Source organism: Apostichopus japonicus, chromosome 13, assembly GCF_037975245.1.
Source record: "Apostichopus japonicus isolate 1M-3 chromosome 13, ASM3797524v1, whole genome shotgun sequence".
In the NCBI taxonomy this organism is placed as follows: Eukaryota; Metazoa; Echinodermata; class Holothuroidea; order Aspidochirotida; family Stichopodidae; genus Apostichopus; species Apostichopus japonicus.
In genome coordinates this window covers 672,078-686,639 of record NC_092573.1, presented here as the reverse complement: position 1 = coordinate 686,639, position 14,562 = coordinate 672,078, and the positions used below count along the sequence as shown (strand labels likewise).

General features: G+C 37.5%; 1 protein-coding gene across 3 annotated transcripts in view; it reads right to left on the bottom strand.

Moving 5' to 3' along the window:
• The window catches only part of LOC139978209 (tyrosine-protein kinase CSK-like), a 33,593-nt gene that overhangs the window by 13,385 nt on the left and 5,646 nt on the right, over positions 1-14,562 (bottom strand). For all 3 annotated transcript variants that reach the window (XR_011796924.1, XM_071988152.1, XM_071988153.1), the window contains exons 3-7: positions 5,927-6,046; positions 3,436-3,539; positions 2,202-2,421; positions 810-912; positions 459-524 (exon numbers count right to left, since the gene is read on the bottom strand). Coding sequence is in view for 2 of the 3 variants with exons in the window: in XM_071988152.1 (XP_071844253.1) it covers positions 459-524; positions 810-912; positions 2,202-2,421; positions 3,436-3,539; positions 5,927-6,046 (613 nt within the window). In the remaining variant the exon portion in view is untranslated. The remainder of the gene's footprint in view (positions 1-458; positions 525-809; positions 913-2,201; positions 2,422-3,435; positions 3,540-5,926; positions 6,047-14,562) is intronic.

Below are 14,562 nucleotides of genomic sequence, written 5' to 3'. Positions count from 1 at the left end.
GGAAAAAAACCCAACAATCATCATTATATAGAAGAGACTTTTGTGATGAACACCTTCTTAAGATATGTCACAAAAATCTTTCCTTTATGTGGTAAAAATACTCCTGGTTTAAAATTGCATTCGGGGGGATATAAAAAATATAAAGAGGTGAAAAAATCATGAAAAAAAGAAGTAGTAAGACAAACATTACGTTCAGATGACACCCAACAAGATAAGTTATTATACAATCAGGCGACATTATTATAACGGTTTTGTGAATGAAAACTAAGCAAATGATGACATGAAAAGCTGACTGGAAGATAACGTACTGCGAGAAGAAAGAAATCTTTGGCTACAGTAAACCAGAATTCCAACCGGTGAACTCAGAAATGGATCAAAATCCAGTTCTAATGATTTTATGTCTCAAGTGTAGACGCAAATTCATTTTAAATCTGTTAAGTTTATGGTGTCCCACTTACCTCCAAAGTTACCACTGGCTATTGTTCTTGTCACTGTTACCTTGCTACGCTCAATTGCCCAACCGGCTAAAATGTGAAATGGATGAGAAAAGAAAGAGGTGTAAAACTTCTGTAGACTCTAAAACTATAAAACAACACCATTAACTTGTGTACATAAATATATATATATATATATATATATATATATATATATATATATACATACATACATATATATATATATATATTTATATATATATATATACACATACATATATATATATATAGTAGCTTCCCTAGCATACATCAAAGACCATCAGCATCATTTTGAGGGGGTGGGGGTGGGGAAGGGGGTACTACATTAGTACTTACATTCCCTGAAAGCATCGGAATCCACAGCTACATTGACAGTACCTCTCTTCTCCAGTGGCTTCCCTAGCATACAACAAAGACCATCAGCATCTTTTTGATAGTGCTGTTTGATAAAAATATATATAAATTAAGAAACAAATCGACATTTCTGCTGTGTTTTTTGCTGCATGGAAAATATGTTACTACGTTTGGTTATTTTCTATTTTATGCACACTTTATTCACATAACAGGGCTTTGGCTTTAGTCTGGTAAAGTCTCACCCAAAACAGCATTACAAATAGCAAAAGAAAAAAAGGTCGACAAATCTTTTTCAAATTTACAGTTAGCTTGCTTACATCGTTAAGAACCCAAAGGAATCATTAATTACCAGCTAATTAATATTCACATATTTGGCGACAAACACTAACAGAGGATCTCCTTAAATGATTGCCATCAACAACGATCCTACTTTGGTAACACTCTGCAGGTTGGTAAAAACGCCGGGAATTGTTAACCAAAAATTCAAAATTATGCCCCCACTTTCTCTGCCACACTCAAGGGTCATTAGTAATAAATAATATATTCAAACCATACATGAAAGGAAAAGATCAATACCTCATGCCTCACATGGATGGTACTCAGGGGTTCCCCAATTGTAAATTTTCTAGTTTGCCAAAGTTAGCTACAAATATATCATTTTGATCATTAAAAGGGCACACAGTGGTCAGCTTTTAAGTGTTGTTGTTTAATTTGCCGTGTACAGTGCTTTCTTATGGTTCTTATTTTTCTTCATGCGACACATTTCTGGTAGTAATCTTGCTATACACAGATGCTTGCCTCTTAGCAACCCCCTCCCCCTTCTGAGAAATACAGGATCTACCATTGATTTTAACACTATTTTGATCTTCCTTTTGGGTTTTGAATCATCTTGACAAAGAGCTTGCTACCGAGACTGTTGTCTTCCTGGGACAAGATCGACAGCCGAACACTTTTATTCAAATCTTAAACTTCTTCAGTTTTGAGTGGCATCTGTAATTCAAGCTTATTTAAAACAAGCCGACCTATCCACAAGATCTTTCTTGCTCCTCTGACGGATCGGTAAAAACCAAGGTCATGAAGCTTCTTGCACACGGACAGACACCATTTGAAGCTATTGAACATTTTGAAGCTATTGAACAGTTTTGACATCGACGTAAGAAACATTGTGATTGTGTTTCTGCCATGAGAGGGGAGCCATTATATATCTTAAAACATTGACAGATAATCAACGAATATCATGTACAAAATCAAGTCATGGGTAGAGGGAGGGAGGGCCTTAATAGTGCTACCAAAGTGGGTGGGACTTGACCATTTACCTCATACAACAAGAGGTCTTTAAAGATGCATCAATTAAACTAGAGAAATGTTACTTACCTCAACAAGTTTAACAAGGTTTTCAAAGTATGTTTCCTCATCTACCGATAGGAGATTTTTTGAATATAAGATTCTGTAGTGTTCTATAGAACCTGAGTAGGAAACACTGAGGGTGTAATCTCCGGGAAAATGGGTGCTCTCTCTTACGAGGAAAGTACCGCTTGGTTTGGACTTCATCATCTCTTCCGACTTGTCTCGAGTTATTTTACCGTGAAACCATCTGAACGAGGACAGAAACGTGATATTGTATTAAACTTCTGTGGTTGATGCCAACACCTAACGTCAGCAGTGAAACCTAAGGGGAAGAGGGATGGAAGGGGGGAGGGGGTTGGGAGGGGAGACCAGGAGGTGGGTGAAGATGGGAGCTTGCAGGGAAAGGGATTCAAGGAAAAAAGTCAGGTTAGCTTGCAGGGAAAGGGATTCAAGGAATAAAGCCAGGTTACACAGTCACATATGGAAAAGTTCAACTTTTAACCGATTCTCATAGTTAAATTTAAGCTGTAAGGTTCCTTATCACCGTAACCAAATCCCAGTTTTTGCTACTAGCCGATTCGGGACAGTATTACAGTGTATGATGAGGGAACCATATTTCTGGTCCCCCCTTAGTGTATGACTCATTTAAATATTAGCCAAAACGGAATAAACGGACTAAATTGGTGCCAGAGATGCTGCTCTCAGGGACTTTTGACTACTTCAACAACTTTGACTTTACTTTGTGGTTGGCTAACAGTTGACTGAATTTACAATTTTACGTTTTACCTCATCACTGGATTAGGACAGGAATCATAAATGTTATTGTTTGCGCCTTTGTTTGGTTGGCAAGGTCTGGTCTGATTAACATTCTTTTCATGGCTCATGGTTGAAAAGGCGATTGGTAGTTAGTCCATACTGATACTCATTTTCTAGAATAGATACCCATAATGGTAGTCATTCTTTAGAATAGTTGCCCATTTTGGTACTCATATTCTAAATATTTGCTCATACTGTTACTCATATTCTAGAATAGTTGCCCATGATGGTACCTGTATTCTAGAATAGTTGCCCATGATGGTACTCACGCTCCTGAACTTGTATTCATACCACAGGCATGTTGGAAATCTAATATACTGTAGTTGGTAACTGTGTAACAATATGAGGCTTAGCGCCTCATACTCATACGAAGGGGAATTCTACTGGTACTCATACTATTTATGCTGTTGTACTATACAGTCAGGCTAGTTGATGGTGTACTTACGGCATTGTGGACAACTTGACCTCTTCTCTCATCATTCCTAGATGTGTGACAGGTACCATACCACTGCCACCGATTGAGTTTGTGGCCTTATACCAATTAGGATCCTACATGTAGGAAAAAAAGAAATACCAAAATCAATAAAAAAAATCAATAAAAAAAAGCGACATCTAAACCACTAGTTTTCAAGTTATCATTCTCCTGTATATCTCTCGCCTCATTCTCTTCATCCTGCACCCCCCGGTGCCCCCCCCAGTGCCCCTGCCCCTCCCTACCCACTCTCACTTCACCGCCATCCTTACTACAAGAATAAAGGATTAAAAACTATTAGGATTCAGAAGGGCAGATACAATGATATTCTGTCTCTAAGAGGTCTTTGATTAACTTCTTTGGGTATTCAACCCTGAATGGTACAGAGGTGTGCTAGGGAGGATGGTATTCAAGGCATCATCAAACTTGCTCATTTATGCACGGCAGAGAGTCAGAATGCAATGATCAGGCAGAGACAGGTAACAGACAAGAAACTAGCACGTAAATGGGTTGTACCAAACCAGAATAAAGAACTAGGGGAATGAAATGTGAGTCAAATACAGTAGGTACTTTTACTACTGATGCAATCTGAGTTCAGAGCTGTTGAGGGTGGGGTGGGGGAGAAGGGAGGGGATAAGGGGAAAAAAATATGAAGCTCCCATGAGGTTAGGTGGGCAATTTTCTTTTATGAGGAATATCAAACAGTATTCATAAGGGAAGGATTATCGAGATGAGGTTTCAACAGAAAATAGGAGAAAGGGGATGGAGGGGGAATGTAGTAGAAAACCTGTGAGTTGGGTTGAAAACTAAAGTATTTCCAACAGGTGAGGTGCCATAGAACCAGAAACTGTAAATTTGTGTACTATATATGGGGAAATGTGCATGGTGACAAGTTCATACAAAAACACATTAAATGACCTTTTATCTTTACCGGTTGTTCAAATTGAATGCAAAAAAAACCTGATGAATTCTGTTAAAAACCAACCCACACTGCAGTATACAGTGAGTTTATCAAAGTTTCTGCCATAAACCATTACGAACAATTTAACTCAAAAACTATGTGGTTATTATTAAGTCCTACTAAAAATAATCCTTCAACAGTCTGTGAGAGTCAGACCAGACGCGTGCTGGGGTATTGTTTTTCCAACGAATGACGAACAGGAAACCTCATCTTACAATCAGCGAAGTATTTCCTTTAGTATATATACCCTTATTAAGTGTTGATGACGTCAGCCTCGCTGTTGCGTGCTCTATATATAGCACTCCGTCTTGGTGAGTGTTGATACAACCATGATTAGCTGTGAAAGCTAATGTAGTATTTACTTTTATTTCCTGTTAACTAACCAGAAACACACTCAAAGAAAGAGGAATTATATCCATCCATCATTAAATATGAAGTGGACCGTATAGAAACTTGTTTGAATTTCAAGCCCGTCCCCCAGCCCCCCCCCCAGAAACAACCTAGAGCCGGGGAAGTAAAATTGTCTGTATGACTATTATTAGACTCTCTAGCATACTTGGTGACAATATTGAATTTGTAGTATTTCCTAGCCTTGTTTAAAAGAAAAAAATTATTAAACTACCATTGGCTTAGAGCTTTTATTGCCAGTGTCACAATACTAAAACCCATCTCCACACTTCTAAAACACCTTCCCATAAATAGTCTAGAGATCTACCCACATCTAACATGTTCCCATATACCTAGTGTAGTTAACTGGTAGCATTTATGCCCAGTTTGCCCACACTAACCCACTTAATGGTCATACTTTCTCATCTACTGTACTCACAGCCAGTTTCTCCCTTCATTAACATAAATTAAATACCCTTGTGACTTTTACCCATGCCGAGTGAAGTTAACTGGTATCATTTATGCCCAGTTTGCCCACACTAACCCACTTAATGGTCATACTTTCTCATCTACTGGACTCACATCCAGTATATCACTTCATTAACATAAATGAAATACCTGTGTGACTTTTACCATACCGAGTGAAGTTAACTGGTATCATTTATGCCCAGTTTGCCCACACTAACCCACTTAATGGTCATACTTTCTCATCTACTGGACTCACATCCAGTATATCACTTCATTAACATAAATGAAATACCTGTGTGACTTTTACCATACCGAGTGAAGTTAACTGGTATCATTTATGCCCAGTTTGCCCACACTAACCCACTTTCATGTTCAAACTTTCTCATCTACTGTACTCACATCAACTATCTCCCTTCATTAACATAAATGAAATACCTGTGTGACTTTCCCATACCTAGTGAAGTTAACAGGTAACATTTATGCCCAGTTTGCCCACACTAACCACTTTCATGGTCATACTTTCTCATCTACTGGACTCACATCCAGTATATCACTTCATTAACATAAATGAAATACCTGTGTGACTTTCCTCTTGTGGATCTTGAACCCTAAACTCAAAGAACATATTTGTTTAGAGAAATACCTTACCCTAGTTCCGCTGACTATGACCAGGATATCATCTTTTTTAAACGACAAGTCGTCCGCTCTCGTGCCTTTGAAGTCATGCTTGGCTTTCACCTCAGAACCAGGTTTAAGTTTGAGCACATTCTGTAGGAGAATGCAGAATAATAGTAGGTTTACAATTCGTAATAAACTCACACGCAAAAAATAGAAAACAAAAATAAGCCCAATATGCACGATGAGACTTCGATGAGTTATTCTGTTGTACCCAAAATTTCCATGTGAACATACTGTACAGTATATTGTATGTTGTGTTCTTCCACTGTGAAAAGAGAAATTTGTTTGGTTCTTCTCTAAATATAATAAAAAATTATTTTCAACATGAAAGTAACTTGTGTGCATTCTACTGCAATCTCTCCACTGGGCAATCTCTTTGTTGGCAAAATGATATACAAATTCAATATGCCTATAGGATGAATGGGGAGGGAGATCGGAGAGGGCTGGGAAAACACAAAGTTTGGAACATTACAGGATACAGAAAGCAGATGGCTGAATTATCAATATTCAAACAAGGGAGGATTTCTTCCGGGAATATTTTTAGTTTATGGTTTGCAACCTTACTGAGCACTTTTGGAACTTTTGAATTTTAATTATGAATTTTAATTATACTGTATATTATAATTCATAAATGAGAAACTACTCAAATGCCATACACAACAGCTAGAAATCTGTTTTAATAGCAATTTGACTAATTTAGAAAAACACCCAAAAAAACTTTATTTTCCCCTGAGCAAAGTGCGACCCACCGGCCAATTGGGTCAAATTTTCCATGGCCCGTGAGGTCTCCAAAATCCTATGACTAATGCGGAAATTTAACGTCAAAGAATATTTTGAAAGATGCGCAATCTGGGGGTACAGTTTGCTATATAAACATTTATGGCCCACTGGTGATTGGATATTTCAAAAGAGCAGATAAACAATGCACATTTAGAAACGGTGTAATCAATTATCTGACCATATATGATTAATGTACACTAATGTTCACATGTATCACAGGAGTATATACCGTTTTTTTTTGCATTTCTTGCCCACCTTCGGCCTCCCCCCCACCCCTGCCCTAAGCTCTACAGGATACTGTAAGTTATTCACTGATCTTAGACTAATGAAATGATGGTGTGCAGCTTTTATACATACTGACCGAGAATGTTTGTACTATACAGTGTAAATGAACTATTTAAGAAGATAAACATACTCGAGGAAGTAAAATCCCTTAGTTGAAGTTGCCTCGACGACGGCACTTCATATTTCTATATATAAACTGAAAGCACCATAGAGTAAGCATCGACCTCTTAGTTTCTAACAGAATGAATCAAACCTCACAATCTACGTCAGGATAATAATTTAGCCGTTTAAGATTAATCTTCAACCGGTGAATATCGTTCTCATGAAACCTTTGCACCTTTGAGCATGTAGAAAACCTTTAGGGATTGATAGCAAAGCTTCAAGAACAGGCAGAAACCACTTGATGTAATGACAAATTATCTTGAATGTTTTTATCTGCTAGTCGGAAAGATTAGATGACATCGTTTCATGGATACTGCAATGCTACTACTGCACACTATACAAATACTTTACAAAAGGAACCTTGCACGGCACAAAGGGACTGTTTACACATATCAGTTCTGTAGATCCTGCTCAAACACAAGAGAAATGCAAGCTCCAAATCAAATCTTAAATGCCTGTGTGTAAACGATTCTGATTCAATCGGCCCAGTGGCACTGGGAGAGTGCAAACCGTGACGGGATCAACACCCCTCCGGAACCCTACACTAAACCACAACATCCCTCCGGAACCCTACACTAAACCACAACATCCCTCCGGAACCCTACACTAAATCACAACATCCCTCCGGAACCCTACACTAAACCACAACATCCCTCCGGAACCCTACACTAAACCACAACATCCCTCCGGAACTCTACACTAAATCACAATATGCTTTGGGTCCTCCAGGCTGGCTCCATCCTCTCCCTCAAGTTTGCAGACACAAGCAAAAAAACAAAAAACTTGGTACAGAACTTACATACCTGTACCTTTCCTGGAGGGCCACTTGTCATAGTGTAGGCGCTCCCCTTGACCTCCCCCAAGGTACTTGGCTGTAAATAGCTAATTCACAGAGGTCACTGCACATTTAAACAGGAGTTTACAGTACACGACAACAATGGATGAGAATTTATTCGTTTAACGCATAGGTCTCACTTCTCTATTGTTCAGGTCAGCGTATTATATATTCTCTTATGACTTTGACAGTATTGCCGGTACATGACACACTAGAACTGAGTACTCACTTTTTCTCTGGTTTCTGTTTGAAATTTTCAATGGCATTTTCTGTTGTTTTTTTTTTTTGGTTGACACAAATATATTCTTGAGTAAAACTTACGATCTCAGTTCAGCACAATCTTTTAACTTAAACAGTTCAAAACAGAACAGTGTGTCAATTGACATCACACTGTAACACGCAAGCGTTATGGTTGATTGGATCAAAAAGGCTGTGGATCGTCAGAAGTAATGAAACCTAGCATGCGGGAGGTCTGGCTTACTGTAGTTAAGAGTAATCTAAGCCTAAAGCCTGGATGTTCACTCCCTTTGCAACCTCGCACAAAAATCCAAGAGAATTTATAGCACAAAACATTGTGCTTAGACCTTGTAACAGACCTAATATGTTGTCTGAATTTGCCTCAGAGAGCAAACATTTGAGGTATAAGGTTTTTAATATTTGTCTGGAGGAATGCCCTCATTCCACCCGACCTGCATCATCATTCCAGAGTCACACCTTTCTTGTATAGAAACTTTCATTTGACTCTGGCACATCCATAAAGTGCTGATGCTCCTACCTACAGTAAGTTAGTACCAAGGGAAATTTGGAATTTGTCCATAGTTTGAGCACACCACTGTTTGTAACTGTACGTAGGAGTAGCTAATTTCTAGACGCTTGTCATCTTTAGATATATACGTATTGTTTCTTGTAATATTTACTTATTCTGGGATGTTTGATTCGAGGATCTGTCCATTTCAAATCAGCAATCCTGGGACACTCCCTCAACTGTCTGACTGGATTGTTTTTATTGTTCATAAACTTTGGAAGCAGTACTTGATATCCATCCCATACCGTATATGGGAGCAAGCTATTTAAAGTACTAGTCTATGTCAGAATATTAAAAGATGAGAAAGTCCTTTTAGTCAATACATCAACTTAGGGATTCTGCAAGCAGCTCAAATCCCCTCTGCCCCCCACTTCTTGCTCCACTCTTAAATTTCCGAGTGAAAATAAGTTTAGATACATCTTTTTAAATTTTGAAATGAGTTTACCTCTTTCATTCAAGAACATAGTTCTATCAATATGTGCACAGTAAAATGATTCTACTGCTGACCACATAACCTAAATTGATTGAACTGTGTCCTCTCTCAATATCAACCATTGTGTATCAAGTATTTTGTCACGTAGAAGAACAACTTTCACTTTTGAGCCCATAAGAGGATATACGCCTACAAACATGATTTGTATCTTGTGAAGTGAAACAGGCACTCTTACCTTCGGTGCAATATTAAAACTTTATGGGAATCATTAAAAGATTACGGAAGACCAACTAGCTGATGTTGCATCCAGGACACTTGTGTGTTATGGCATACAGTTAGTATACAGTGGAAACTATATGAACAATATCAAAGAAAATTGTAAATGTCAGCTGCCCGGATCAATCTCCCAGAATAGAAGATGGAAAAGATATGTACAGTACTGTAGTAGCTCACAGTAGTCCCACTGTTCCCACAACCTCTCAGATCTTACTATGGTTCATAGTACTTTACATTACTTGTATTATATACATTTACTTGTATTAATGCCACAGCCTTTATCCAATCAACCACTCTTACCAGCATATAGTAAATGGTACTTCTGGCATGAAGGGCTTACACATGGAATATGAAGTTTCTTCTTTCTTCTAGAGCACAAACCATTGTTCTTTTCTTAAGTATTGGACTCAAAATGAAGATCAACTTCACTCAAATTGGACTACATTGTTCTTTATGGAAGTCTAACGCAACAGAGCGCAGAAAGTGACAACAATTTACACAGTTTGGTCTGAAAATTATGATAATTTGACCACACCTACTATACTGCACTATACCATACTGTGCTATATTGTACTATACTTTACTGTACTATTCTATAGTGTGCTGTATGTGCAGTACTATACTATACTGTGTTATATGTTTAGTACTATACTATACTGTAGTGTGCTATATATGTTTAGTACTATATTATACTGTGCTGTACGTGCAGTACTATACTGTACTGTACTATTCTATAGTGTGCTATATGTGCAGTACTATACTATACTGTGTTATATGTTTAGTACTATACTATAGTGTGCTATATGTTTAGTACTGTACTATTCTATAGTGTGCTGTATGTGCAGTACTATACTATAGTGTGTTATATGTTTAGTACTATACTATAGTGTGCTATATGTTTAGTACTGTACTGTACTATTCTATAGTGTGCTGTACGTACAGTACTATACTATACTGTACTATTCTATAATATGCTGTATGTGCAGTACTATACTATACTGTGTTATATGTTTAGTACTATACTATAGTGTGCTATATATGTTTAGTACTATATTATACTGTGCTGTACGTACAGTACTATACTATACTGTACTATTCTATAGTGTGCTGTATGTGCAGTGCTATACTATACTGTGTTATATGTTTAGTACTATATTATAGTGTGCTATATGTTTAGTACTATACTTTACTGTACTATTCTACAGTGTGCTGTATGTGCAGTACTATACTATACTGTGTTATATGTTTAGTACTATATTATACTGTGCTGTACGTACAGTACTATACTATACTGTACTATTCTATAGTGTGCTGTATGTGCAGTGCTATACTATACTGTGTTATATGTTTAGTACTATATTATAGTGTGCTATATGTTTAGTACTATACTTTACTGTACTTTTCTACAGTGTGCTGTATGTGCAGTACTATACTATACTGTGTTATATGTTTAGTACTATACTATACTGTGCTGTACGTGCAGTACTACAGTATACTGTACTGTACTATTCTATAGTGTGCTGTATGTGCAGTACTATACTATACTGTGCTGTACGTGCAGTAGTACACTATACTGTGCTATATGTTTAGTACCATACTATACTGTGCTGTATGTGCAGTAGTATACTATACTGCAGACCTGTCAACCTGTTTGACCCCAAAATAGGGAGAATCACATTTTTCAGGGCCAAAAAATAGGGAGAACAAGGAGAAAATAAGGAGGTTGGTAATTTTCAACTGAAATGATATAAATACTCCTAAATAAGTAGTCTACAGTACCGCTCACGTATAACTGGACATGTGTACGCAAGTACAATCGCGTATAAACTTGTTGACAATCAAATTGCTGCGTAGACGCCGCGTAGACACCTAGTATTATCCCTGTACGAGTTTATACGCAGGTTATGCTATTGTGCTCAATGAATAGGGATTAAAGTCGCCGAAAGAATTAGTGAGATGTTTGAAACAGCCGTTTCTTAAATCGTAGTTTAAGACGTGATTTTCACCTAGCAGTGAAGAGGACGCAGGTAAAGTGTTTGCCGGCATAGAACTTAAAGGAATTGTCTGGTGGAAGATTTTGATACATTGTCCTTGTAGTTATTATTTTTCTCTTTCTAACCATGTAAAAATTGTCCACATTCGACGTTTTCTTCTTGTAGAAATCTGGTTTTCAAATTCACCAGTTTCTCACCAAAAGTACCGTTTGTTCGAACGCTTCAATATGGTGATTGACGTAGTGCTGACAAATAGGCAAAACAGGCGAATTGAAGTTAGCACTCCCATTTCCGCAGCAATACACTCTCACGTGTAAACGTACATGTGATTGCCTATTATATAACGTGCATATCGCGAGTGTATACCCTACTGTACCATGCCCAGTTGGTATACATATAGCGTTGCACAAAATATACTCTCACACTCAAACCACAGTTCATAAACTGTTCTTCAAAATCGCTGAAAATAAAATTCACGGATCAAATTTACAGTAAAAAGAAACTTGAAAAGCATTCGGAACACCGAAAGATGAAACTTGGCGGAATCGATGTCAGAGCAGAATGTAGTACAGAGAAGCTTAGGCTTCGCAGAACTGTCCGATTGTAAACGTTAGAGTAGCCTACACATGCGAACATTCTTCTCGCTGGAGCTGGATAGGGCGATGTATAAACAACGAAGAGTCTGATGTTAAAACTTATCTTGTGTTACACAAAGACAATGAAACCACCGATCTACTGTACATATATGGCGGATTAAGGAGTTTTTGAAAACATATCTAATTTATAAGAAACTTCACCGAAAATTAAGGAAGAAATTAATCTGTATATACAAACGCGGTTTTTGTTGTGATTACTGTGGGCTACATGCGAACATTCCTCGCGTGGAGCTGGATAGCGCGATGTATAAACAATGAAGAGTCTGCTGTTAAAACTTATCTTGTGTTACACAAAGACAACGAAACCACCGATCTACTGTACATATATGGCGGATTAAGGAGTTTTTGAAGACATACAGTATCTAATTTATAAGAAATTTCACCAAAAATTAAGGAAGAAATTAATCTGTATACAAACGTGGTTTTTGTTGTGATTACTGTAGGTACTGTAAGGAGCGTGGGTTATGTCGCAATCATGCATTAGCATACTATACTGTGCTAAACTGTATGTGCAGTACTATACTATACTGTAATGTGCAGTACGTGCAGTGGTATACTATACTGTGCTATATGTTTAGTACTATGCTGTGCTTTACATGCAGTACTATACTGTTAAGTGCTGTACGTGCAGTACCATAGGCCTGCTTACTATACTACCTGTAATGTGTTGTATGTAAAATACTATACTATATACTTTGTTGTGCTGCACATACATTACTGTACCACTGACTGTACTGTACCATACTATGCTGTGCCATACCACACCATAATGTACTCTACCATTGTACAGTTCTGTACTGTAGTTGCACTGCTCTGCTTAACACTGCTATTCACTGCACTGCAAGACCTATACCAACTGTAGTGTGCCAAGAGTGTTACTCCAAATAATGACTGTAATCGTTCAAACCTAACGCACCCTCACTCACATTTTGAGATTTAATAATTTTGGGAAAGTTTCACAATTTTGGACATTTCCTTCATTAAGTTGAAAACGAAAATGAATTAATCATTACTGTCATTTAATTGGTTTTATAGGATATATAGTTAAGAAACTACAAAAATAAATGACCAAGATCAATTCAAACCGGTTTCTGAAGTTAAAACCATCGAGTACTAGTACTTTACTTCTGGAGTATCTGACTCTATTTCAAACGTCATTGCGAGGAGTTTCCAACCTGTCAAACTAGCCAACCAACTTCCTCATGACTCAAACCGCTATTGCAGGGAAAAGCCTTTAAAAATATGTGGCCTTGTGCAACAAGGAAGTGATACTGCACATCTGTCACAATACCACATACAATCTAGCTGTCTTTTGTTTCATTCCTAGGACCTCAAAAACACACTAAACATACACAGGCAACAAGGTGTATGTGGCAATAGCAATATACAGTATACAAAGGATTGGTTTTTTTCTGAAACAACCATGATGTAGAGGGTACCATTAGATAGTTCCACACCTCATGGGATTCCATTCATTTTACAGCAGGTTGCTTACAGCAGGTTAATGAAACTGAAGTGCAATAATGGCTAATTTGATCAGACGACTGTTTGATACTTGCTTAGACGTCTCTCAACGACCGCAAAGCAGCAATGAGCTGCAGAAATCTCAATAATGTACGACCTCTGTACTTTGATGCTCGTTGTATTACTGGCTTTATCTAGACATATGTTGTGAGTTATTGCAAGTGAATTAAAGTTAACTTACGGCACATTAGTTGTTTACAACTACTGTTCCATACACAGAGCATAAGAGTCATGTTACAATATTAAGTGTTTACCAGATAATCACATAAAGGACAAGTTCAGCTTGATACCGCCTTAAACAAGAAAGTCAATACAGTAGCTGTGCCCAATAATGATCTTAAAGAAAAAAGGCTGCATGTGGAGTGCATGATGAAAGTGGGATTTGATAGAGACTGGCAGTGATTGTTGTACTTATTGTACTTTCCAAGGAGGTACTCCCCGCCCACCGGCGGGAGAACGGTGAAACTTGCTACAATTTTACACCGGTAGTGATACAGTATATTATGTTGATTGTCACTTTAATGAATATTACACACTGCAACAATTTTTTGTTCAAGAGTGCACCACACACTTCATATCCAAATAATTATGTAAACAATTTTTTATTACATCATTATAAATATACATTTATATCTAATTTGAAATGGACACCAAATGTAAATTTAAACTTTGTGTACCCATACAGATATAGTGATCAGATCATCATGAAACCAACCATAAATCAACCTGCAGTTCTAATAAGTCGCAGTGAACTGATAAGTCTGAATGTGCCTTTCCTGTGCCGTGCCAGTGTGCCTTTCAATCATAAGGTCCCCAGTTCGAGTCACTCCAAGATTAATGTATTTCATCCAGTTAC